The sequence below is a fragment of the Corticium candelabrum genome, chromosome 15 (genome assembly GCF_963422355.1).
Source record: "Corticium candelabrum chromosome 15, ooCorCand1.1, whole genome shotgun sequence".
Classification (NCBI taxonomy): domain Eukaryota; kingdom Metazoa; phylum Porifera; class Homoscleromorpha; order Homosclerophorida; family Plakinidae; genus Corticium; species Corticium candelabrum.
In genome coordinates, this window is record NC_085099.1 from 6,468,461 (window position 1) to 6,496,307 (window position 27,847).

Genomic DNA, 27,847 nt, shown 5'->3' on the forward strand with positions numbered 1-27,847 from the left:
ACAGCAAAGTGTGCAGTCTGGAAGAGCAGTAGAGAAACATCACTTCTTCCCATATACTGACATCACTATCTATCATGTCATTGTCGTCTTTTGAGCCACCACGCAAGAAGATAAAACTGCCAGACTATGCTGTCTGCTTTCATGATGTGGTCTTCCACTCGCCCTTTGCTGACATTCCGGATATGCGAAGGTGAAGTAGTAAAACTCTTTTGCAAAGTGTGCTGTGAAAAGTACGACATGCCGCTGGCTGGCACAAGAGAGATGCATGGTCTATCGAAGGCTGTACATGCCTAAAGCTGCAAGCTGTAAAAGAGCACGAAAATTCTGTCTTACACAAACAAGCTATTGCAGACCAAAATGAAAGGGATAGACTCAAGGAACGCAGAGGTCTAAAGAGCATGCAAATTCAGCACATTCATGAGAAGAACATTAAGTATGATGAAGCTATGATGAAAGTAATGCATGCTTTGTACTGGATAGCTAAGGAGAATATTTCTCTTCATAAGTGGCACAGTTTGAAAGACCTGCTGTGTCTGCTTGAAGTCAACCTCTCACCATTGCAGGTTGGTGACAATGCGACATATACCAGTGACCAAATAATGAGTAAGCTTTTGTCAGCTCTAGCTGATGTTGTCCATGATGCAACTTTGTCTCTGATACAGAGAGCTTCATTTGTTGGTATCATGGTTGATGAGACCACTGATATCAGTAACATCTCCCAGCTGGGCATACATCTATGTCTGGTTCACAAGGGTGCTGTCACATCTCGTTTTGGCTCTTTGCAGGCGCTTTCAAACACCACGTGCAATGAACTAACCAAAGTAGTAACTAATTGGTGCGGTTTCCGTGGAATCAATTTGCGCAGGCTACATTTGGGTACAGATGGAGCAGTGAGTTTTACTGGCCGCCACAAAGGTGTTGCACGTCAGTTAAAAGGCTTGCAATCCACATCTTTTTCACATTCATTGTGTATGCCATCGTGAGGCACTGGCAATAGCAGATGCATGCAAAAGTGTGCAGTCCTAAAAAACACATTCCAGCCAACTTTAGGAGGCATATTTCATTATTTCCGCAATTAGCCTGTCATAGAACAAGCCCTTCATACTATCCAGAATATCATTGATGAAGCTGACACACACCTCAAGGAACCTAAGTTTGTAAGATGGTTGTCACATGATGCAGCAGTGAGGGCATTTGTGAAGTGTTTCAAGGTGTTAATGGTAGCACTTGACCGAGAAGCAAGCGAAAGGAAAGACCCTGCTGCTAAAGCATACCTGGCTAAAATTTCAACAGTCAATTTTATTGCTACATTGTTAATGTTGTACGATTTGCTGCCTCACCTCTCTCGTCTATCTAAAGTATTTCAGAAATCATCGTTGAACTTCAGTGAATTACAGTCGGCACTAGATACTGCTATAACGTCCGTAGAGCAACTTCAGAATAGACCAGGTCCAAATGAGATCCAGCTTGAAGACTTTCTTGTGTCCATAAACTTTAAGGTTTCTAACTTACCTGCAAAGCTAGAGATGTGGTGAACCATGTTCGGCAGCCCTACTTTGATTCCCTTATTGGCTGTCTCAAGGACCGCTTTCCAGCTATGCAAATTCTTTCAGCCTTGAGTATTTTTGATCCTGCCGTATAGTCAGCCTGGACTCCAGTGATCTGACATCGTTTGGTTGTCATCATTTAGAACTTCTGCTTGGTGTGCTGGGTGAACCACAAACAATACATTTGACAGGTAATGAAATGGAAGTTGTGAAACCCCTAGTTGATGCACAAAGCTTATATCATGAGTGGACGCACATAAAGTCTATTGTGAGATCAGATCCAAGACTAAATAAGTGCACAACCACTGCAGAACTTATTGTTTGTCTTCATCAACACTACTCAGATGAATTACCCAACATTTTGAGTATAGCAGACTGGGGATTGGCTATTCCGTTAGCAACAGCCGACAGCGAGCGCGATCTTAGCAAGCTAGGCATAATGAAAACTGCGAGATGAAACCGTCTTTGCATTTCCACTCTCAATCACTTGATGGAATTATCAATAGATGGGCCTCCGGTAGCAGACTTTCCATTTGCCACTGCACTGACAAAGTGGCATGCTGTGAAGCAAAGATGTCTATCTTGTGGAACTGAATTGCACAGAGTGGCTTTGAAAACTGATGCAAGTAATCGCACTGCAGTTGCTACAGCTTCCTGTAACTTAGCTATCCCTGGAAAGCAGGAAAGTAGTCATATGAAGTTGACTTTGCAAGTCCGTTTGCCGAAGAATGATGAGGAGCCAAGTTCCATCTTACCTGATCAGACAGAATGTATGGGAAAATCCTCTGTATTGAATTTGCGTATGTCCAGAAAGGCTGATATTAAAGTTATTTCAGATCAACATCTCCACATGCCTCTAAGACTGCTGTACCAAATGCATCATCATTGATTGCTAGCCGACCCTCCATTTTCTAGGTGGGAGTTCTGTTGCCACATGAACAGTGTCAGAATCGCATTGGAGGGAGAAATGGTTCGAATGCTTGTACTGTGATATGCGCTATGTTTGCAAGAACCTTTTTTCTGGTGCAGCAGCAGAAGCTACCTCCAGCAGCTCGTGCAGCCTCCAGTCTTTGGTGGTTGACACTATGATGACGGGCAATAGGTTTTATGACAAGTTGGGACTGCGAGGCTTCTATTCTTGCAGCGAAGTTGTTGCCCTTCAACCAGAGATTGGTGTGTCTGAATCTCGAGACATTTTTGTTACGCCTGGCAGATGCCATGAAGTTATAAGAACACTGGAATTAGAAGCGGCTATCAGAATGGACGGGCGGTCAGCTGGTGTACTGATTATGCAGCCTTACTCTTTTGCTGTCGCACTGCAAGACGGGATGTTTCTTCTGTGTGACAGCCATGGACATGGAGAGAAAGGCACTCTTGTTGCTCTCATTCCATTGACTGATGGCATTAGATATTTACACTGCTTTTTGCAAGAATACTATTCATTTCTTAAGTTTGACGGCACAGTAGCCAACGTATATGCACAACTTACTCTTCTAAAGCTCAGCTCACAGTCCCAGTTTTAATTAAGGTAAGTCAACTTGTCATTGTATTTATCTAATGTACTATTTGTCTGTCTGTGTTATGTTCAACAAGGTTATGTTCAATGAGGTTATTCAACAAGTTCTGAGTGGCAATTATACTGAATACTCTAACGATCATGCAGTAACTAATACACATTCATCAGACTCTTAGTCTACGTAGTACACGTATGTACAACTTGGGAAAAGATAAAGTAAGAGTATGATGTTATCACCGAATAAGTCAAAAATAAACATTTGATGACGCCATTGTCTGACATAATTATATTGATGATGTCATATTGACGGTTGGCAAAAAATCCTGGCTAGAACACTGTATAGGCAAATACTTTCTACTATAATCTACATCAAACAAACATGTGAGCATGTTTTACTAGTTTATTAACCAGACTTGTGCAAACAAACTTTTAATTAACAGTTTGTAATTATGTTTATCATGTTATGTGGCAGTGAGTGCCTATAACACTTTGTGCCCATGGTGCTGTCCAAGTAACCTTCTAGCTTTGTGCTCTTTCCACTTGCATAATGCATGCTCAAAATTAACCTGACACATAAGTGGTCTTTCTAGTGAAATGCGCATCAGCCGTCGATTTCTCTTCAGACAAACGGTTTGTAGTTTTGTCATAATATGATTCTGACAAGAGAATCCTCTTTCACAGCCAGCATTTGTTACTGGTATGACAAATCCTGCAGCCAATAGGAGTGATAGCTGTGGGAGGGCATCTCTGTGTTTGAATAAGATAGCAGATCCAAATTCAACCATTCTCTGATTTCAAAACTTGTTGCTCATAAGGGGCCTGCAAATCAACCATTCAGTCATTGCATCTTCATTGACAAAGCCTGGCTTTTCAAGAGCTTGTTCTCCAAAATGATTGATCAACATCCGAATCTGTTGATCTCCATAACCTACTAGGTCTTCAATAGGAGGAAGATTTCCAGGATCAAGCACAGAGAGAGCATCTAATATGGCAACAGATGGAAATCTAGCATGAATGTTATCCAACAACTCTTGCAATGTGATAGATTGACTGTGCTAAGTCATCAATATCCTGATCGCCAAGCAACTCTTTTCCAGCAAGTTTGCTGTAGTTAGTAAGGGGAGTAAGACAGGCGGAAATTTCTGCAGCTTTTGTTGGATCTAGAGCTAACTGCTCAAGCAGTTTAATTAACACATTCAGTGTCTAACAGCATGTCACTGGAAAGTCCTAGCTGGTACGAAACCTGTAAACTGCACGCAACATGCACGTGGGCAAATTATGTAACTCACTAACAAACACAAATAGGTTGAAAACCTACCCGGAATCAAGGCAAATGTCTTTCAGCTCAAGAAAACACTGAATTTTGACAAAACTACAGTTGAGTTTCCACTGTAGGCATCCGGGATTTGCGTTGCGGTTGTTCATTCGCATCATACACACACCACCTGTTTTGTGTGCCCATTACTGTATGATTATCTATCTAACTCATACAGGCATACGGAAATGATGTGTTTGAAAGTTTGAAGTTGAAGAGCCAGCAGCGTGTGTAGCTCAGAGAATAGAGCAGCCTGCATGTTCACGTGGTGCTACCTAGTTCACTCGTTGCCCTGACTCACCAAATCGACATGCTACACCAGTGTACGCCCCATCTGTCGACAGTTACTCGAGCAAGCGCTAAGCGCAAAGTCAGTTCAGCAGTCCACCCAGTATCATGTCAACTCTACGTAGTGCTTCTACAATGCCATGTTGTTTCTGTCACGTGTGTCCATGATAGCTCCATGTAATTCTATTATTATTAGCTGGTGGAAACTGTACAGTTGGGAGATTGCTGCCACTTCCACGGTGTGTTTACAGTTGCATGTAGTTGACCATGTACAGACTATGCTCAATGAGTGCTGTCTCTGTGCATGTGAATCTGATCGTGTAGACTTCCGTGCAAGATGCATGGGAGTTGTTTATTGATGCAATCAGTGTTATTACGTACATCCATCAGCTGCTACCGGTACAATACATCAGTCAAAGTATCGAATCCCAAGCTGCACGCATCATTTCCATGCATTCTAAAAAGTAAAAACATTTGAGAAAATGATGGGTATGTACTTAGTCATGCTCATCTCCTACATCATAATCTTTTTGCCTAAACTAATTGCTTGCAGCAGTTTCAATCTAAAGCGCAGCAGTTATGTGTGACACTTACAGTACTGGATTGTGATGTAGGAGATGAGCATGACTAAGTACATACCCATCCGTACATACTCATCACGCTCTCAAAATCTTTTTATATTTTTATAATTAATTCTATAATGTTTCTCTGTCTTCATCCTCCCCTTCTTCATCGTCTTCCTGCTTTTCCTCATCTGTCAGCCCATGTGTTGTTCTGCTTGTTCAAACCCAATCCTGTACTGACGAAACACCCCACATTCCCTGGCGACTTTTTTTTCACATTGAGCTTGTCGTATGTGCGTACTACTGCTAGTTTTGTATTTTTTATCGATTGTCTGAAAGACTTATACAAAACTGCGAATATCCATTCGTAATACTTTCTGACTATTTGACTTCTAGCTGGGCTTCTGCATTTTTTAGGTCAACGTCTGCTACTGAATTGAATTAGTGCGCATGTGCAGTAGAAGTACCACGCATGTGTAGGTGTAGTTGCTTTCTTGCCGTTACCAGAGTCCAACAAGCAAGTTTCTGGTAATCCTCATTTATACCGGCATGCTGCTGAAATGTGCAGAAAAATACGGTATGTAGCCACCTCTATTTAACATGGCTTTTGAAAATCCCAATGAGTTGTCTTTGGTAAAAAATGCAAGTGACTGAAGTCTGTTCAGTAGGCAAGAGACGAAATTTCTTTAGTGATGGCTGTAGCTAGCTATTCCGATACTAACAATTTATTTCAGTTAAGTCATAGCTATATTAAGTTTGGGCCACATGCAAGTAGCATTAATTTCATGAGGTTGACTTAGTGGTTATATAGCGACAATGGGTACCACTCTATGGTTTGGGGTTTAAACTCCAGTAACGACAGTAATTTGTGAAACTTGTCTGTCTTTCTTTGTCATGTTCTCTAGCTTTGTCCCTGAGACTAGGACTCATTTCAGTCATTGGGGAGTTTCTGTGGTCTGGCGAACGGTTTGTTGACGAGGACGTTTAGAGCTTTTCTGGTGGTCATTGATATCCACTAGGTGTGCTGTTCCGAGTTTGCGGTCACAGTAATGCCTGAAATCTATGTCAAATTGGCTAGTCATTGATCGCCATGTGCACTACACAGAAACATGTACCCTGCTGGGCTCACCTGCCAGGTTGGTGGATACCCAGATAGGGTAAAGACCCCACTTGCCCATCATGGAAAAGCATAACGACACATAATAATAGTAAATAGCTTAGTGGTTAGAGGTCTGGTTCTCTGACCATAATAGCCTGGGTTCAATCTCAGATGGCGACAGCAATATAATGAAACAAGTCTGTTGGTTCTTTCTCATTGTCTAATTTGGCTATATCTGTGAGATTAGACTTGTTTCCGCTGATGGGGAGTTTATGTGATCTGATGTGGGGATCGTTGGCAATGGAGATAAGTGCTTTCCTGGTAGTCATTGATATCTACTGGGTGTGCTGTTCAGAGCTCACGAAATCCTTGTAGCGCAAGCAATCAATAATTGATAAGCCAGGTGCCCAGTTGAGGGTAAAGACCCCACTTACCCTACCTAGAGGGTGATGATAACAATAATAAGTCACCGCCATGGCTTAGTGGTTGGCGACAATGGCTATACCACTCCATGGTTTGGAGGTTCAAACCCCAGTGATGACAGGAAATTATGAAACTTGTCTGTCTTTCTTTCTCATGTTTCTCTAGCGTTGTTCATGAGACTATGACTTGTTTCAGTCGTTGGGGAGTTTCTTTGGTCTGACAAACGGTCCATTGACAATTGCCTTTTTCCATGCAGTATCTAATGTAAGTCTAACCATTCCTTTATCAACATTCCAAAGATGAGCCCCGTAAGACAACACTGGAAGAAATTGTTTATCTAAGCTAGTCCAGACTATCTCTTCATGGCAAATTTGTTTCAATTTTCCTGCAACTGCATTTACGGCTGCATAAAATTTCTAGTTCTCTATTGAACTGAGAGTTTATCATTATCCATGACGTTACTCAACGTACACCCTAGATGACACAAAGATGCCTTGAGAGGATTAAAAGGCTCGGAAGTTTTTCTTCTTCTAAACACAGCAGGGTAGGGACCTAGCTAGATTTGGTTGTCATGTTAATGTTATCAGTTTCTTCTATGTACGTCATCCTTAAATAAAAGCCGGTCACTTGTCAGGCACACGGCTGAAGTTGAATAGATCTTGGCCAAAATCAACTTAGCCAAAATAGGGGAGGGGCATGTGCCCCTCGGTCCCCCTGCTTCCTACACCTATAAAAACACAATTGTACTTTTTATGTTCAACCTTAGCTGATTTTCATAAGCAAATTTTCTCACTAATGTCCATTATGGTTTGCAGACCCATAACTGTTGGGGAAATCAAAGTGAGATCATCTGCATATGATATACAGTCAACTGGCATTCCACCCTAGTTTGCACCAAATCCAGATTTCTGCACTCTAGTCAGCAAGTCATCCATAAAAAATTGAAGAAGACAGAAGAAACCACACTTCCCTTCCTCACTCCATTTGTCACATCAAACGCATCTGAGACACTCTGACCCCATTTCAGTCTTACAGATTGCGTGGAATGCTACTCTAGAGAGCATATCTTAGATACTGGAACGGGCAACTTTCTCATCAAATTTGACATTAAATGACAGCATTGATTATCCACAAAGATTGCCAGTGATAGTGCTACTGTACTGATATTATTATATAAGCATAGGCTGATAGAGATGCAGCACGGTTGACATCCCTGCAAGGATGAGGAGCTAGTGCATGGCTGGATGTTATCCCCACTTCTGCTAAGCACGCTTTGAAAACAAACGAATTTTTTTAGCATCTTACCTGAGGTTGGGAGTGGCTGTACCTTTCACCAATTGGATTAAAAAGTGTGATTGTGGTCATGATTTGAATGAATACGGATACGATCTTTTAACCTGTAAATATGGGGTGGACCTGTGTGGTCTCACAATTCAGTCTTAAATGGGTGGAGTGAGTGCCTGTCTGACTTTCACCTTCACCATCAAACAGAACCAAGACTGAAGACCGCCCAGACATTACAATGTTTGATCCAAATACTGGACAGAATTTGGATATTGATGTGTCCCTGGCTCATCAGTGGAGTCAGGACATTATTAGGAAGGCTAGCAAGGAAGCTAGTTGTGCTGCCGTGACAAGAGAAGAAAAGAAAATGAAAAATACTCAGAAGAGCTTGATCCAGGAGGATATGTGTCAAGATGTGTTCCTCTTGTGATAGAACATTTTGGGAGGTGGGGCACAAAGGTTTGTCACAACAGTCAGCAAATCCAGAAGCCAATTTTAAGTTTATGCTTCCATGTTCATGTCGTATTGGAGAAAAAGATTTCTACAATTCTGCAAAGATGAAATGCCAAAGTTATCCTTAGAAAAGTTTAAAAAACTGTCACCTAATCATGGTGATATAGATGCATTATTTGATTTTGACATTCAAGTTCAAGTCCTTTAGTTAATGACTTTGTTGTTTGCAAGGACTGATTTGTATATGAAAAAATCCTAGCATTTGTGCAAGTAGAATCTGTATGAGAATAAATTATCTTTCTGATTCTCATAAATCAAAACTATTACAGGCTAAATCATGAATCTAAAACTTTTGTCTAATGGCCCAGACTGGCCACATTTTTTACAACTATACCTATCTAACGAATATACAACATGTTGAGAAGAATAAGGTTTGAAAGCACCGCAAGGACTGTTTTTGCAGCTAACCATTCTAGACAGTTTTTTGTTACTCTACATAGCATTACACCTCTGTAGAGCTATGGAAAAGCACCGATGCCAATTATTGAATAGGTCTTGAACTTATTGGAATTTTTCCTTCCATCTTTGTCAACTGACTGTAGTGACAACTGATAAACTTTGTGCTTGTTCTTTCTACCAGCCAAATGTTTGAGTACTAGAGGAATACGGGTGGAAGATGATCCCAAACGTCTAGCATTCCAGCATATTTCTTTGTCTTTTTCTGTTCTCTCCTTGCTGCTGCCACGTCATCCTCCTCAGCTGCCTGAGATGCAATGTGACCTGCCCACAGGAAAGCTAAGGACGCATCAAGTTCAATGTCAGCGCCTGCTTGAGTGTTGAAAGCAACAATGCTTGTTTGCTCTGTCTGTCTGTCTGTCTGTCTGTCTGTCTGTCTGTTTGTCTGTTGTTAGTTTGTTTGTTTGCACATGTGTGGTTTGTGGTGTGTGTTTGTGCATACTGTTATATATAGTAGTATCTGATGCTATAGGGTATTATTAACAAGCAGTATTCTGAATTTTGCTTTTATATAGTTGTATCTGATGCTATAGGGTATTATTAGCAAGCAGTGTTCTGAATTTAGCTGAGTTGATTGGTCTCAGGCCGGACATGGCTGCCATCAAGAAAGTGCTGTATTTTCATGAAAACCAGTTAGTCTACCCTGTCAGGAAACAACAGGACAGAGACTTTCAATATGGCTACAATCAAATTATTTCATGGTAAGACACTCTACTTGACAAAACAGACAATGCATAAAGAAATAGTATTACTCTGATGTGCTACGGTGATTATTAGTCATTTTTAATGCATTGATTATGGTCAATTTAACCGTTTGTTTTATGTTGAATTAGTCTGGCTGCTGATATTGTGATTTTTAATTCAAAGTTCAACCAGGAGTCATTCCTGTCATCTATTGATGGTTTTCTAAAGCTGATGCCAGATTATAGACCAAAGGGCTTAAGTGACAAAATCCGATCTAAGTGCAAGGTGTTGTATTACCCGCTGCAATTCGATTTGCCAGCACCCCAACATCTGAAAATGGTAACACTGCACGACAGTGAGTTGGATGACAATGACCAAAGGGAAACACAAAAAGGAGCATTAGTTGAGAGTGCCAAATGTTGTCAATCTGTGTGCTCAGAGTTGCCACTTCACATTGTTTGGCCTCACAGATGGTACACGTGTAATGGATGTGTATGTCACAATTAATTAATGGTGGTCGACTTATTTATAGGGAACATGATAAAGATCCTGACACATTTTTTTCAGTTATTTGTGATCTAAAAGCTGCTGGTTTTCAGTTTGTTGTGTCCGTGATTGGTCAGGTCTTCAATGAAGTTCCAGGTGAGAGCTATGATGCACATGAGTCAATTATATAAATGCATTATGCGTCCACGTTGGAACAACTACGCACACTTCAGCTAATGTACACATGTACACACACACACCACTGCCTTTCGCTACAATATGTATTGTGCATGGGATATGCCAGTCAAGTCATTGTACATTACATCAATTGATTTGGTGAGCATTAATTAACAAGATACATGCTTTTGATTTTGTTTAGTAGTAGTTTGGTGTTTATTTAGAAATGTTTGAAAGGGCACAGAGTGAATTACGAGAACACATTCTCAATTGGGGTTATGTGTCTGACAGAGATGATTATTTAAGAGTGTTGAAAAGTGGAGATGTGGTTGTCTCAACAGCAGCACATGAGTTTTTTGGTGTAGCCATGTAAGCAAACAAGCTTCTTAGTTTACTGGGAATTATGACATGAGATTGCAGGCTTGAAGCTGTCTATTGTGGATGTTATCCTCTTTGTCCTAATCGCCTGGTTTATCCTGAAATATTTTCCAGTGAGTTTTGTGAATTAAATTGATTATGTATGTTGGCATATTAATTAAAACACATCAACTAGTATATGTAGATCAGATGATTGATACTATGTAGACAAAAGCTATATATGCAAATTCACATTAAAATGATCTTGACTTAATTAATTTGCTGCAGCATCTTGTACTAATGAATTTGTTTTCATAATGAATTTTGAGTGTCTGATGGATCTTAGTATTTACATCAGATCTGTTCACATGTTGCACACGCTCATGTGCGCACACAGGTGCATGTGTGTCTGTTTGAGGTAATTGAGTTTCTACAGTGTGCTTTGTGATAGAAGAACATCTTTATTCAACACCAAATCAACTGCTGAAGAGACTTAAGAGGTTGTGCCAAAATCCTCAAGCTTTGAGAAAAGAGGGCAAATGCTTTGTAAGTAGCACTTGATTATTATTCTTGACAGAAAAAAAGACTTTTTTGTGCAGATTGATCTAAAACCATATTTGTGGAGCACCCTTAAGGAAGAGTATGTCCAAATTTTACTACCTGAAGACCCCAGTTTCAAATGAGATTCTGTTGTACGATGAGCATTGTGATGACACACTGTTGTGAAACTGCATAAATTAGAGCATTTTGGAACTGGTGATACACACCTGTATAAATAGAGACACCGGTTACCAAATTCAGAGTTAATTGCGGTAGAACGGTGTAGAGTACTTGTACACCACAATCACACTGTGCTCAGACTTGTATTAATTCACTTATTATTGGTTAGATCATCCCCACTGTACAGTTACATATACTTCAACCCTCATGCCTTGAGACTACAAGTCTGCCCTTTGCCAGTACTCACTTTAACCCTCCCCTCCCTCTTTACTATAACTCACTCTATCCGACTAACTACTAATTTACTATGTACAGTCTTATCTCTTCAGGTTTGCTTTCAGCATGTTCACTTCTCATGGCACATATAGTGTCTCATGTCCCTATTCCTGTCTCCTTCATGGCATGATTGTGAGTTCTCAATTCGTATTATGCCGCTAACTTTCCTTTGAGTTGGAATTTCTTCACCTGCACCACCATTACAGTTGAGTAAATTTGTTAAGAATTGAGACCAAAAACACTCACTGCGATTCCTGTTGATCAATGAAGGCTTTCTTGGTCTTTCAGATAGAGGACAATGCTGGCTTTCCTCTTCAATGAAAGTGTCAAAGGACGGCTCACTTTCTTGGAGTTTTACAGTTGTATTGACATCAGGTGTTGCAGGTGTGACCTTCCATGCAATTTTCACTGACTTCTGTCTTGGTTCACCCTGTTGTGTTTACAATTTTTACTAGAACAATATCAAATAGAACTACCACATCATTTTGCTCACCCCATTGCTATTACCAAAAGTGACTCCTTTACAAAATAACACTCAGTTACAAAAAATAAACAAGCATCAATCCTTCAACACATTACCAAATGGTGGCACAGGTAATGTCATCCTTCTTTTACCATGTTTTCCCACTGACCAATCCACTCTCGCTGTGATCTTTTCTGTTGGTTCTTCAATAAAACTACCATGGCCAATCTCACTTGGCAGATTCACTGCTGAATGGCAAGCCTATGTTGCAAAAATACAAGATGAACTACTACGCATTTAAGTAAGAAATTGAGCTAAGATCTTGTCGGATGTGACGAATGTTCCTATTTAGTTCACTGGTGTAAATCAAGCCATTCATAAATATTGTCTCATTAGATTGTACCAAATCCATATTTCATAATAAATTTCAGAAAAAGTTTGCATGCAATAAATTGCCATTTATTGAGATGCATTTGCATATCTTTCGTTTGAATATATAAAACAATAATATTAAGCAAATGTAATCTGGGGTGTGTTCATTTGTTCTATTGCCACTATTCCTGAATACGCGGTTGAAGTCATTCCAACCCATTCTATTTCGAATGCAACAAAGTCTTCATCCATTCCGGATTGTGGCGGGTTAATCTCCCGGAGCATCAAACGAACTATTTCTTCCTCCGCCACTGCTACCGTTGTTGCCGTGATTCTAAGCTTGCTAGAGGCAGTAAGTGACAGCAAAAGTAGTGAAGAAAGCAAGCAGTGGGAGTGAAACAATAGACTTCCAACTGGCGTACATTGTGTCTTTCTCCATGACCTTGAGTTAGGAGGTGGAAACAATAGCCAGGTGGACAATCAGTCGTAAAATACAAGTTAGGCTGACTTTCTCGGCATTCAAAGAGTGACAGTGTAGCAGTGCGCATGTACGGTTTGCGGTTTGGCCAAAACAAACAGGGTATTCCTTTCATTCTCACACCAAACCGCAAACTAAACCAAGTAAAACCGGCCGATGGAGTGGCTTCATCGGAATAGTTTTCGAATGCGCCCCTGCATTGTACATTTTCATTCGTAACATTCCAGTCAGGACAATGTTCTTTATTCAGTTATCAATCATGCACCATCATGGATTGTTGAGTCATACGTACAACAAGGCACAAAGTCATGGATTGGAAAGACCTTGGAAACAATAAACATCTCTTTTCACGTGTCATGATATATTATTTACATATATTTACTGTAAATGCTAAGTCTGCTACAATGTAGTTGTACTGTTGTGCAACAAAGATTGTGTAGCTACACAAATCTGCTACAATAACTATAATGATGATGATAACATTATTAGTTGTTTTACAAAGGAACGTGTCAAATGTTTGCAAACTATAGAGTCAACTTCATGCTTGACTTACACCAGTTGTTCAGATTCAACGCTTTTCTGATAGTTCTAGCTTTCAATGATTAGTGGTTATATGAGCTCTGTGCATAAAATAGATATTCCATGCACATTATGACTAGCGTGTTGGCTGCCAAAATCATATTCTTAGACTGAAACGAACCAGTTTAGTCATTTTTTAGTTGGTAAAAAGAAATCTGCATCGCCAAGGCCAGAAATGAGTTCTCCTTGATCCTGTTACTAACTAGTTCCCATTATAAGCAGACAAGTACAAATAATAAAACTTCAAACAGCAACTAAATTGATCATAACAAGAGCTAGAAGCTTTATAAAACCGCTAAGGTATCTCTGGGAACGCTCAAACAAGTTTCCAAATTGTTTAACTAAACATATCGATAATTCAAAAGGTCTAAGCAGCATTAAACACGTTAAATTACAAATTAAACCTAAGCAGCTTCGGTAAACCTTACTCAAATATCTAGCTTATAGCTAACTGTCACGTGATTATAACACCAGTCATGGATGCCACTGTATATTTGCTCTTTCTTTTCAGTATCCTTGACAAAGATTGACTCAATAGTCTCAAAAGCAATGTAAGAATGTAACAGGCCTTACAAGAATGACGTAGTCTTCCTCTCCGGTAATTTATATATCTGTAATGATTGGGACTCATTCATTTAGATATATAAGTTCCCTCCAGCAGCTGCTACCGAGAACTCACTTAGTGTCCTTCTCCATTTCACCTGCTTCAGCAGCGTACCCTGCACGATGTGCACCGTTTGCTGTGTAGTTCGGCTGCAATGAGTTCATCAAGAACACATCAAAGTACACTGGCTGAACAAATTCAGAATCCTTGTCAAAAATGTCACCAGGACTACTGTACTTCCACTTTCGGCATTGCATCTTTGTTCACAGTGTCATCCAGCACTATCCACTTGCAGAGCGTGAAAAATTACATTAGCTAAACTATCAGGAAAAAGCGAAAGTCTAAGCCAGATGTGCATAGAAAGAATGAATTCTTTAGGAGGCATGGCATATACACCAGCAACTTTCTTGTAACTTGTGGTTATATAATCAAGCCGCTCACATTTGAATCTGTCCACTGTTTTATCCTCTGCCCGGTTATCTTATCAGTTGACCACTTGCTTCAGCTTTCGTTTCATGTTTTTCTTGGCTTCTGATATCATTTGAGTTATTTCTCTGTCAGTGGGTCTTTCGGCCATTTCAAATTTCAAATTTTATTATTTCAAATTTGTAAATTTTTAGGTGCATTATATTAGAAATTGCTTTGCCGACGAGAAAGCGGACGTAGTTGTATATATGAACTGATGGCCGGATTTGAACTAACAGAAATTGAACGCTCATCCGTTCTCTCAAATGATTTGAGTACATCAGAAAAAGAAAATTGAAAGAACGAGTAGCAGTGTACGCGGTAGGGAGTCCATTGGACGGCGTAGGGGTGAATTCCAACGCGTGCTGATACGTTGATTCAATTGAACTTAGCGCGGTTTCTGCTAATCACATCAGCACGTTTCCTGTACATACGCCGCTGCAGACAGTTACTAATTTTTAGTAACTCGAAGTGCATGGTCGCGTCGTTACTGTAGATGTAGGAGTACGATTGGCCCAACTGCAAGTTGCACTTCATGTCTAGGTTGCACTTCATGTCTAGATTTTGTACATCACATAGAACACTACCCGATAGCGCAGATAGAACCTCTACAACCTCATGCTGTGTCTCTCCTGTGCCGTGAGAACAGAACCCACACTGACTACAAGTGAATTAGAGACCAAATAGTAAGGGTGGACACGCACGCAGTGCTCATGGCAGGAGGGCCTAGGGAAGGTACGTGTACACCGTCCTGCTGACAGGCCCCTCCCCTGGATGGTACCGCGTCCAACTACTACATTTACGTATGTCGTACTGTACTGGCAGACTAGTTGCCAATTCTATACCAACTAACTTTACACAAGCAACGTACTGCATGATCGCGTAGAGATCCTCTAGTATCAGTATCAACATCAATTAGGGGTTTCCTCCTCTTTCGTTGAAGGACGCCACACACTACACATAGATCACACGCACACACAATAAACAACGGATCCGAGTCAAAGAAATCGTTTAGCACTCGGTAGGAGTTGATCCTTAGAGTCTGCATGGCTGTCCGGAAACTCGCGTATCTGCCTACGTAGCTACTAAAATTTAGCTAGTCGGTGCTGTCAGCTCTTGATCCAGGAGAATTTCCAAAACACCATCGACCACCAACGTGATTGTGCCCTCGACAACCTCGTGATGCTAGCGATCTTGCCAAACATGTGACAGCCTTCTTTCAACGCACGCGATAAACTTGAGGATTCCTCAACTAAGTAGCAGCACGTACAGTCTAGGCACATCCTATCAAATTGAGTCACGAATGGACGAGAGAGAAATTCAAGAAATGGTGAAGTCTGGGCTATCGCACTCAAAACATAAGTTAGATACTTCGAAGAAGACAGCCTGGAGTCAAAGGTTTTTCTGAACGATCCGCTAGACGATTTTGTCATGAGCAAAACATTCATTATCGTTCTGCATTATCTGACTTTGACATGAGGCTGGTAGTCCAGGCAGCTGCTAGAGGAGTAATATGTTCTCTTTTTACTAAACCCGTATAAACAGATGGAGACTTTTGCCGTTGTTACACGTCTCTACGTAGGTTGGTCCAGCGTAGGAAGAAAGATGATGAAAGGGTATCTTCATGCAGGAGGACTTAGAGTTGGTGACAAACGCATTGGACACATTCTAAACAAGTTGCTCCTGGATAACATGGAAGGAGGCAGCAACTAGCTCATCGGCAAATGAATCTTGTGCCTTACTACCCTCAATATCCTGGACACAAAACTCGGTTTATTGTGTGTTCGTGTGTATGTGTGCTCTATGTGTAGTGTGGGGGCGTCCTTCAACGATACAGGAGGAAACTCCTAATTGATGTTGATACTGATACTAGAGGATCTCTAGTTGCGTGTTGTTGCATTCTTAGGTAGGTAGAGACTCTGTAGAAAGGTTACAAACGTGATTCACGCGATCATGCAGTACATTGCTTGTGTAAAGTTAGTTGGTATTGAATTGGCAACTAGTCTGCCAGTACAGTATGACATACGTAAATGTAGTAGTTGGACGCGGTACCATCCAGGGGAGGGGCCTGTCAGCAGGACGGTGTACACGTACCTTCCCTAGGCCCTCCTGCCATGAGCACTGCGTGCGTGTCCACCCTTACTATTTGGTCTCTAATTCACTTGTAGTCAGTGTGGGTTCTGTTCTCACGGCACAGGAGAGACACAGCATGAGGTTGTAGAGGTTCTATCTGCGCTATCGGGTAGTGTTCTATGTGATGTACAAAATCTAGACATGAAGTGCAACCTAGACATGAAGTGCAACTTGCAGTTGGGCCAATCGTACTCCTACATCTACAGTAACGACGCGACCATGCACTTCGAGTTACTAAAAATTAGTAACTGTCTGCAGCGGCGTATGTACAGGAAACGTGCTGATGTGATTAGCAGAAACCGCGCTAAGTTCAATTGAATCAACGTATCAGCACGCGTTGGAATTCACCCCTACGCCGTCCAATGGACTCCCTACCGCGTACACTGCTACTCGTTCTTTCAATTTTCTTTTTCTGATGTACTCAAATCATTTGAGAGAACGGATGAGCGTTCAATTTCTTAGTTCAAATCCGGCCATCAGTTCATATATACAACTACGTCCGCTTTCTCGTCGGCAAAGCTATTTCTAATATTCTGAACCTAAAATTTACAAATTTGAAATAATAAAATTTTAAATTTTGATTTCTCAAAAATTAAAATTTGAAAATGTAATGCAAATTTTTTAAAAATAAAAACGTTATGTAAAAAATTAGAAATTCGAAATTTAAAAATTTAAAAATTTAAATTTAAAAATTTAAAATTTGAAAATTTGAAATTTGAAATGGCCGAAATACTCACTGACCTTTCTCTTACCAAGGCCCCCTTTGAGGGTATACCTTTGGCTATCTACCTTGGTAGTTTCACTTTCAATTTTCTAGCAACGCGGTTTCAGCACTCTAGGGGCACTTGTGTAACTTGAAATCCTGGAAGTAAAAAAGATCGATGATGAATGGCAAGATCACTGGAGAATGACTATCTGCCATACCCTATATGTACAGGGATTGACCAGGTTGTGTGGGCGTGGTCAGATTTTAGACCTTCAGAAATCACCTTAAAACGCGGCTAGGTATCTTGAAAACAACAGATAGAAAACCTTACAAGTTCAATTACGCTTGACTACTTCTGAATCGATCTCAGCTTGTCTTCAGAAGGAGAAAAACGCTCGTCAATTTCGGAGTTTTCGCTGGATTTTGTCGTCTTTCTTCTTCTTTTTTCGTCACGCATAATCTCTTTAACTACGGCATATTTAAAGCTAAAACTTTGGGAAACAACGTAGAATAAGCCGACCTGTATTCTTTTGATGATAGAATAAAGAAACATCTAAGAAAAAAGATTTCTAGAATGGATTTGAACCTGCTACCCTACTTACGTTCAAGCAATTGTTAGCAAACAATAACCAGGCAGCCAATCACAAGCTCTTGTTATGTTGCATGAAGCAGTCTAGGGTACGTGTACGAACAAAGCGACAAGAATTCTTGACACATTTCGTGGTTGAAAAATCTGAAAGCCTACAGTTAGGCAAAGAACCTCGCTCTTGAATCGCACGAGCAAACGCAAGAAGTGCCCGTAATTAATTAATTATAAGTGACGTTGAACGTCATCGATCGCAATGGAAGATGCGATATACCTCTTCTTGCACTAGTTGGAACACCAACGTCTTCAAGCATTTGAATTATGGCAAAAGCAAATTAATTCGGCTTGCTTCCATCACGAAATGTCGACTTCACAGCGCTCGGAATGTGACGTTTGTTAGGAGCTTAGAGGTGTGGCCTATAATAAAAATTTTGCCGCAAAGCGAAGACCTCCTACTGTGTACCAGCCAGTCGCGTGTAGAAGTAGAGCTTTTGTTCAAGAGGCTCCACGCGCGCGTAGACACACGCTTGGTCACGTGCACATGCGTAAATGTGGGTCAACAATGATGACCAAGAAAAAGCTGACGCTGCTGAAACTGGCATCTCGGTTCTCATAGTACTGACATGTCTATCTAACTTAACGAATCTTGCGTTTTCAATTAATTAAGTGGTCTAGATAACAAACTCATTAACATTCTGTAACGTGATGCATGACCATCAATGGAAATGCGAGCTTGCTTTGTTGCCCACACCAAGAACTTTAGTTGTTTAAACGCTAATACTCATATCCCACTGGACACAAATTTTAAAATTATGCAAGAATGCATCTAGAAATTGTTGTAGACAACCAGGAGATCTAACAGCTAATCATCCGCATACATTCCTTCTCCAATCTCGACCTTTTGCAAGAGATCAAAATATTTTGCAGTACACACACACACACACACACACACACACACACACACACACACACACACACACACACACACACATACACACACACCACACACACACCACACCACACCACACACCGCGCACCTGTGCACACACGCATGCACACACACACACACTCACACACACACACACACACACACACACACACACACACACACACACACACACAACTACATGCAGGTATGTTCGTAGCTCTGAAGCAAGTAGAACAGTTTCATATTTACTAGTGGTATTATTGCAACTACATGTAACATCTGATTCAAACCACATACGCAAACACTGCATAGCTCTTAGCTGCATATTTTGCAAGTACACTGTAATCCTAAGATCCACAAGCTCGAGATATGAGACTATACATGAAGACCAAGTACGATTTAGGAAACGTGTATTTTTGTTAGGCTATAAATTTTTTTGTTTAATTAATGAAGAAGGATGTGCTTTCGCACTCTTAAAAACTTATCAAGCTAGAATTTTAAAAACTTTTTCTCTGAAAAAAGAAATAGATGTAGGGATTGCATAAAAAGTAATAGAAACAAGATTAAGATAATATGAACCAAAGCCAGACATCATTAGTGAATCCTTCCAACCACATTCCCTACATTTTACTCTGAGTTGGAAGGATTCACTAATGATGTCTGGCTTTGGTTCGTATTATCTTAATCTTGTTTCTATTACTTTTTATGCAATCCCTAATCTATTTCTTTTTTCAGAGAAAAAGGTTTTAAAATTCCAGTTTCACAGACTAGTTGTCTCATCTGTTTCTCTTCTGCGAGAGACACTGTTTCGCTGTTTCAACATAGTAACGTAATAAGTCACATATCACAGCAGTGTTTCCCGGATGCGCCATTCCTTGTATCTTGTCGTCGTTGTTTGTGTTCGGACTGTGGCTTCGCCTATGAAGACGGTTTTCTTTATGTCGACGTTCTTTAGGTCCTGGTCTCCCAAGATGCCACGATAAGATGGTAGATGGTCATGTTTCTACTTGGTGACATCATGACTCATGCTCAAGTCCAGTTGACAATGATTCCTACTGACTGTACTCTACCAGATTTTGAAGGAAGGCAGCATTCCCCAAATCTAGTGCCAGGGTTTCAGCAGATGCCCCTGTTGCTGGCAGTAACATTAATTCTATTTTGAAAGGTTTGAAAGCTGCCTCCCTGCTTTCACCACCTTTGGCAGATGAGACTGCCATTTTCAATTTAGTGATGGACGATATTAGTCTATTGCTAGTTCAAACAATTTCTCACATACCAAGGTCAATCTTAACCCCGCCCTAATGCCGCGAGAGGGAGAGGGTCTGGTGAGGTTCCTTTGATCTTGCCATGTTGCCACATCACCGAATTCTGGTGAACTAAAGACCCTATAATGTTATAAGAGACAAGATAATATTACTGCTTCTGACATGCGCTGGGTGTCTATAGGATGTAATCATCGATGCTCTTTCCGACTCTAGCCAAGCCATGAAAGAACGTTTCATGATTGACCTTATTGTTGACAGCTATCATGAGGTGAGTTCTTGTCGCAAACTGCTCGTCGAAATGATGTGTGCAGCCTTTGCAGTCATTGATTTTCACGTAGCAATGCCGTTGGTGATGAGTACATACGTGTTGGGCCAGAAAAGTACGCTAGTCCAGTGAGAAGCTAGATGCTAGGCTGTATGGCGACGTACTGTAATGCTCTGCATGTTCTTACAGCGAGGTGATCATCTGATGGTTCCATTGCACATGCAGTGATGCTCAGCTTGTGTTTGACATGTTTCCTGTCAACTCCTAAGAATATAGGAGATGATCGCCTCACCATACAGCCTAGCTATAGCGTCTAGTTTCTCACTGGACTAGCCTACTTACTAACCGAAAACGTGCATGGTAAGTGAAAATCAACGACTGCAAAGGGCACGCACACACACCATTTTGACGACAGTTTGCGACAAGAACTCACCTCACGATAGCTGTTCAATGGTAAGACCATGAAACATTCTTCCGTGGTTTGTCTAGAGTCGAAGATAGCATTGATGATTACATCCTGTAAACACCCAGTGCAAGTGCTAGGCATGAGAAGCTGTAATATTATCTTGCCTCTTTATAACCTTTAGAGGGTCTTTAGTTCACTGGGATTCAGTGATGCGGCAACACGGCAAGATCAAAGGAACGTCACCAGACCTTTTCTCTCATGTGGCATGAGGGTGGGGTTAAGGTCTGGCTCGCGAGACTAGGTCAGTACGGCCATTGTTTGCATCAGTCCTAGCTTCTGAAATACACAACGCTAACACTTGTGGGTTGTGCGGATGTAAGACTTTCAATGCTAGCAAAGTGTGTGCTTTGATGTCCACCACAAAACAGACAGAAGAAACGCATTGTCATGTCTTCTCTCATTTCTTCACGTTTACACAAATGGCAACATGGAGAATTAGTCACTTTATGGGAAGAAGCCAGAGTAGAATCAAAAGAGACCGTTGGATTCTTTAGAAGTGCATCTCTTCAGAAGAACAACAACTTGAGAGCTTTGAAACTTGCTAGAGATGGTCGTTATGATGATGCCACTCGTGCTTTGCTTTCCAAAGGATGTGTTTCTAATGAAGATAAGGACGCTCTGAACGATTTGCTTCGACATCACCCACAATCCAGTTTACCAATGAGCTCAGAAACAGTACCTTCTGCCCTCACTGTTCACTCGTCTGCTATCATTGCTGCCCTTCGTGATTTACCTAGAGGTTCACGTGCTGGATTTTCTAAGTTGAGGGTACAACATTCGCTTGATGCAACCGTAGGAGTCACTGCTCTATCGTCACACGCTTGCTTGGAGAATCTTACCAAACTAACTCACTTGCTATTGTCTGGAAAGCTTGACAAATGTATTTCACCGTGGCTTGTGAGTGCACCACTAACTACTCTTCAGAAGAAGTCTGGAGGTTTTCGACCAATATACAGCAGTTGGTGAAGTGTTACGAGACCTTAGAAGTCGAGTTTGTTCTTTTGCAGCTAAATTTCGACTCTCTAATGTCCTTTTACCGTATGGTCAAGTTGGGGTGGCACCAAAGAAGGCCTAGAAGCTGCCAAACTGTTAGAAATTTTATTGAAGACCATGGTCAAGATGAAGACTTATGCTGTCTGATGACAGACATGAAAACGAGTGTCTTCGGTCACCTTTTCTTCGATGTCTAAGGCAGGATTCCCTGATTTGGTGGCTTGGGCAGAGTGGTGCTATTGTTCATCTGGTGAGCTTTGCTTTAGGACCTTTCGTATTACCTCAACTACTGGAGTTCAACAGGGAGATTCTTTATGCCTTTTGTTTTCCTTGGCAATTTTAGAACTTATGAATAAGCTAGGTCACATTGATGGTGTACTAGTGGAACTATGGTATCTGGACGATGGAACATTTATTGGAACACGAGATGCAGTTTCAACATTTTTAGAATTGCTCATATCAAGATGCTCAAATTTTGGTTTGCACATCAACTTTGACAAATGTAGACCAAAAGTCCCCACATTTAGCACCTGAGGTTCGTCGCCTAGATGTGTCATCAAATGGAGCTGAACTACTTTGTTCACCACTGCTTGGATTATTCCAGGGCTCGAAATAAGGAAAAAAGTTGGCCAGGCATAAAGTCCGACCAAACTAGCTTTGACCAGACTTCCTTCAAAGTGGATCGGACATTCACAAAATGTGCAATATCGTAATATAACATATAGTATAATATATAACATATATAACATAATTATATTATATATTATAATTATATATGCATAATATATTCATAATGTATCCATACACATAAAGAGCTGTTGTCACTGCTCTGTGGACTTCAAGCATCATGCACAAGTACACTACATGTATCTCTTTGAGCCCTAGCAACCAGTTTAGTAGATGCCATTTGGGGCATAAAGCCCACTGCCTCACCTAGCCGTTGTCGTCTTATACAAGAATTGGGCAAAACGGCGCGAGAGGGTCTGGTAAGAGGCTTGCCTTACTGAGATAGCAAGGTTGTTTCAGGTACTGTAACTTGAATTAATTTTTAACACCTTGGCACTCTTTCACTGTTTGCATACATGATTGTACTATTATATAATGCAATGAACACAAACACTTAGAAACTGATCAGCATAATACTCTGTGTTTTCATTAAAATTTTGTGTTGGCTGTCTTCTCCAAATGTGAAAGCGCTTGCTGATCAAAAAGGCAATTCCCATCACCTTTCACCATTACTGGTAGGTCACCAGACGGTGTTTCCAGCAGAATTAATGCTGTAAAGTTGTCCACTCTGAAGGAACGTAAATCAATCGTCGGGAACTCAAACGCAGCCGTCAGAAAACAAAAGACACATTAAGAAGCTAACTAAATGATTTGTGATAGCCCATGGCACCTATCATCAGCTTGTGAAACTATGCAAGGGAGTGAGCCTGCTATAATTGCATAGAAAGAGATGAGCAGTGGCCTTGTTACAGGACTACACTCAACGGATGGCTGGCCAAAGGACTGGGATGGCTGCCTTACCTAGACACATTCAAGAACTGCAACAACGGCGAGAAAAATGAATTCAACCCAACCACATGTTAATTAATAAAACACCTAAAATGGTAACACAAGCTGTTTATTATTGTAAAACACCTAAAACTTAAACGTGTTACCTTCACCTGTGACCACCTGTGATGCAGCAGACATTAGATACTGACTGCCTTGTACATGTACACCATAAAAGTTACATGCTCGACAGTTTGCTCTAGCTTGTTCTAAGCTCACATTGGTTAACAAAATCAAGATTCCTTGGCTACCGTTCAGATTGATTAACCGGACATTGTTCGATGTCCGGCCGTTATTTCGAGCTCTGTATTCCGATGTTTTCGTCAAATCCCGTGTTGATGTTGTCCTTGATGCTCAAGCTCTTTTGGCCAATCTGGATAACCGACAAGTATCAGTTCATTTACTACGAAGTTGTTTGAGTGCATGCAAGATTAATCATATTCTACACATTGTGCCTCCTGGTGTTGCAGACTCCCAGCTTGCTAGATTTGATCATGGTCTACATCATACCTTGGGGTTATCACTCAATCTTTGATTTCAGATACATGTTGGCTGCAAGTCACATTACCGATTTGACTTGGTGGATTAGGTGTTTGTTAAACTTTGACTTCATCGTATGCTGCTTTCTTGGGAAATTGTCATTCAAACCACCAAATAACAGTTCGTCTATTGGATCAAGGCACAGCCTCTCTACCACCTTCAACACTCCAAATTTCTGGTGAAGAGGTTGCCAGCAGTAGTTTTAACAATCATCTTGGCTATGAAAACACTCAGCTTATCCACATTCTTCAAGCAATTTACAGAAATCACTTCAGGCTCATATACATAACAAGTCATTGTCATTCTTGACAGACATTTACAGCATTAGAGATCAGGCCAGACTCAACATGATCTCATCAACCCATGCTCAATCCTGGATTAAAGCCATTTCATAACAATAAGCTTGATCTAGCAATGCAGAGACATGACTTTATTACCTTTGTAAGAATCTGGCTAGGCATTCCTATATTCAGATCTCACCCGAATGCTCAGAGATGTGTTGTGGTCACTTACTGGGTAAATTTGGTGACTACTCCTTGAGTTGTGGCAGTGGTCCTACACGTACGAAACGGCATGATAGTCTTATACCGGCTTTACATTAGACGATTTGACTCGAGCCAAATTGGCTTGAGCCTAGCCCATGCTAATTTGGCCCCATGTAAAACAATGTTCGCTCAAGCTAAGTGCATTTAGCCCATGCTAAATTAGTCCAAGCTAAACCATAGGGCCAGGCTCGAGCTAAACCTAACCAAATGTTACATATTCTTGTGTTACTGGGCAACAATACTTATAGTATATTTTCCTCTGCGTATTCCCGTATTATTGTCAAAATGGCAAGCCGGAACACGTAGTGAAGACTGGACCGACGTGAAGGCAAGAGTTTTAATCGACATCTGGTCAGAAGAAAATGTTTAAGCTGACCTAACTGGGACCGCAAACATTAGCAGAAACAGTAACGTCTTCTTCATGCGCTTGCGCAAAGTATGCCACATGCACCACCACATTCAGTTAGCTCAGATTATCTAAACACGCCACAAATCATGCCAAATTAGCACGGACCAGGCTCAAGTCAAATCGTCTAGTGTAAAGCCGGTATTAAAGACATCTTACGGCATGCCCTCCTGACAGACAACAGCGATGTTCAAAGGAACAAACAACTGGCGGACAAGACTCTTTCCATAGGCCAGGCGATATTTACCATCCAGACTTCATAAATGGGAAACCAGCCTTATTTGATGTAACTGTAAGAAAATTCTTTACAACCCCGTTATGTTGCAACATCTGCAACAATTGCTGGAACTGCAGCACTAGTTGGTAAAGTGGAAAAGGACGAACGCCATGAAGAAGTCGTTTCTTCTGGAGGTCTAATTCTTCCCCTTAGTAGTGGAAACATTAGGCTACTGGACTCTGAAGACACTCAAGACTGTAACATCCAAGACCACCTCATGCAACACAACAACACTTTTGCAAACTTTCAATAACCTAATGCAATAGCTGTCTGTCAAACTTTGGATAGATAACGCTAGATTAGTACATGGCTGTTTGTAATTACATTCTTGCAATGATTCTTTTTGGGATTTACCTACGTAGTAATTAGGGTTGGGGCGGAAATGTTTTTGGTAGTTGGGGTATATGTAGTTGATATAAATATAAATATTATATATATATCATGCTCTAATGCAATTCTCCTTAAAATTGCATTATATTCACAAGATTTCGGAGAGCTTGATTTAAAGTTGTCCCAGTAACGTTGGTGATTTCAAAGTAATAGTTTTCAGAGTCATAAGACTGGCCGGATTCCAGTATTCCAGTACCCAAACTTTCTATAGAGATGGGAAATAAATCAGCTCCACATTGAGTCACATTAAACCCATATCTTCGTCTTTTTCCATTTTCTAGCATTTTCGGCTGCCCCGGTTTCAATAGCAGCAGCACAGACAAAACGTGGTTGCAATGAATTGCGGACAGTGATGTCAAAAAAAGCTGGGTACCCATTAAGGAAGTCTGGATGATAAACGTCACCAGGGCAAGATTGATGATTAGCAGAACAGTTCTGTTCTCTTCTACAACATTTGTTGTCAGAAAGTAGTGCATGCCACAGTGTATCACATAAAGCATTGTGACATTTCAACAAGGTTCTGTCATACATGTAACCTCACAGATGATCATCAAAGCGATCAATGACTTGACCGCACACAGATGTTAAAGTGCTGTTGGAATTTGCTGCAGGAAATATAGAATTGCCCAACCATAACCAGATGGCAACTATAAATTCATGCTGAAGCATAGCCAGGCTGAGATTTCTGTTAGATGTTGTCCTTAATTAAAACCAGGTTCCAGAATAAGCCTATTAAGGAGAAGCTATAGTATTGATCTTTGCTCAGTCTCTAATGCTACACTCTTGTTCAAGCCTCCAGTTGAATTCTGTCAAAGTGTTACTACAATGATTTTGTGAAGCAACAGAAAGATCAGGAAAAGTGGCTGGAAGAACACTCGATAACTGCTGACAAAGCTGATCTTTCATAACAACTTCTCCCTGAATTTTAACCATATCCAATGTAGAAATAAAAGAAGTATCATCTACAAATCCTGATGACAAAGATTTAGATAGATAGCCCAATAGCTGTTTAACAAGATGACAGTTTGCATTACAGCTACTAACAAAAGCAGCAGCATATGAAGATAGAGCAGAACACAGGCCATGACCTTCTAAACGTATTGGCAAAGAAGCTTGCATCCATGCCAAGTCTGAGATGGAAGAGTGTGTTATATAGCATAAAGATCTCTGCTTCCCTAGGTTAAACAAGAAAATTGGTCACTGACCATGTGACTGGGAACTGTGCAAATAAGATGGTTGAGTTTGCAAATACTCTGGCAGCATCTTAATAACTAAATTTCCACTTGTGGATTGTTAAGATCTAAAAGCATTCCTACGCCAAGAACTCTGTCCACTTTCTTGATAAAAAATTCCGCAAAGTATTGGTCAGAGCCAAGTAATGGTGTGCCCAAGTGCTCTTACCTGCATTACAAGAAGACCCACTTCTAATCATCTCAGTAGGAAAGTCATGAAACAACTGGTCTCCTGAGGGCCAAAAGATTGTTTCTCTAGGACTCTTGGAGATAATAAGATTCAGAAAATTGGAAACAGAGTCTCTCTTACTAATGAATGTGCATCATCAAGATACCAGATAGACAACTGAATGTCACTGATGTTTCCGATGTCATCTAAAGCTCGAGGACAACAAGGGAAAGAGAAGAGGACCTAAAACGTCTCCTTGTTGGACACCAGCCATAGAAGAAATGTGGTTTTGGCCAAACCTTAGCCCTCCTGCAGATTGATAAGGCCATTCATAGCCCACGCAAATAGATCTGGAAATTCTACTTGCAACCGCTGCAAGAAAGATTCTCTGTGACATTAGTTGAAGGCATTTTTCATCTAAATTTTTAAACAACACACTTCTTCGTTTAAGCTATTCTTTTCAATATATGTCCGAACAGAATGTATAGACCACCTTTCACTCCAACTCCCACTTGTCCATAGGGTAAAGTATATAAGGTCATTTTTGAAGCAAATAGATGAGGTCCTGGGCAATAATACTATATAGTTCTCAAACTATATCAAATCAGTAGAAGCTGCCTGAATCAATATGTTTTAAGTTTCCAACACAATTTACCAAGTAGCAGTAGAACAAAATATGAGACACAATTAGAGTAGCCATTACACTGTGGCTACTCTGCATGCATGT

The 27,847-nt window shown here is 40.7% G+C and overlaps 2 protein-coding genes across 4 annotated transcripts; one reads left to right on the forward strand and one right to left on the reverse strand.

The window, feature by feature from the left end:
- Positions 1-9,534: 9,534 nt before the first annotated feature.
- On the forward strand, positions 9,535-11,448 carry LOC134191286 (glycosyltransferase-like domain-containing protein 1). 3 transcript variants are annotated; one of them, XM_062659884.1, is made up of 7 exons: positions 9,535-9,705; positions 9,838-10,161; positions 10,221-10,330; positions 10,576-10,720; positions 10,772-10,842; positions 11,163-11,254; positions 11,308-11,448. In XM_062659884.1, exons 1-7 carry the CDS (start codon positions 9,596-9,598, stop codon positions 11,389-11,391), a joined length of 936 nt encoding a protein of 311 aa, XP_062515868.1. In that variant the 5' UTR covers positions 9,535-9,595; the 3' UTR covers positions 11,392-11,448. The 3 variants fall into 3 exon arrangements, with proteins under 3 accessions (XP_062515868.1, XP_062515870.1, XP_062515869.1); XM_062659886.1 differs by having other exon boundaries at positions 9,611-9,770; positions 11,160-11,254; XM_062659885.1 differs by having other exon boundaries at positions 9,611-10,161; positions 11,160-11,254.
- A 124-nt stretch (positions 11,449-11,572) lies between these two features.
- On the reverse strand, positions 11,573-12,841 carry LOC134191288 (uncharacterized). The gene is made up of 5 exons (XM_062659887.1): positions 12,756-12,841; positions 12,284-12,428; positions 12,198-12,223; positions 11,951-12,134; positions 11,573-11,893 (listed from the first exon to the last, which is right to left on the reverse strand). Exons 1-5 carry the CDS (start codon positions 12,822-12,824, stop codon positions 11,775-11,777), a joined length of 543 nt encoding a protein of 180 aa, XP_062515871.1. The 5' UTR covers positions 12,825-12,841; the 3' UTR covers positions 11,573-11,774.
- Between the last annotated feature and the right edge of the window lie 15,006 nt (positions 12,842-27,847).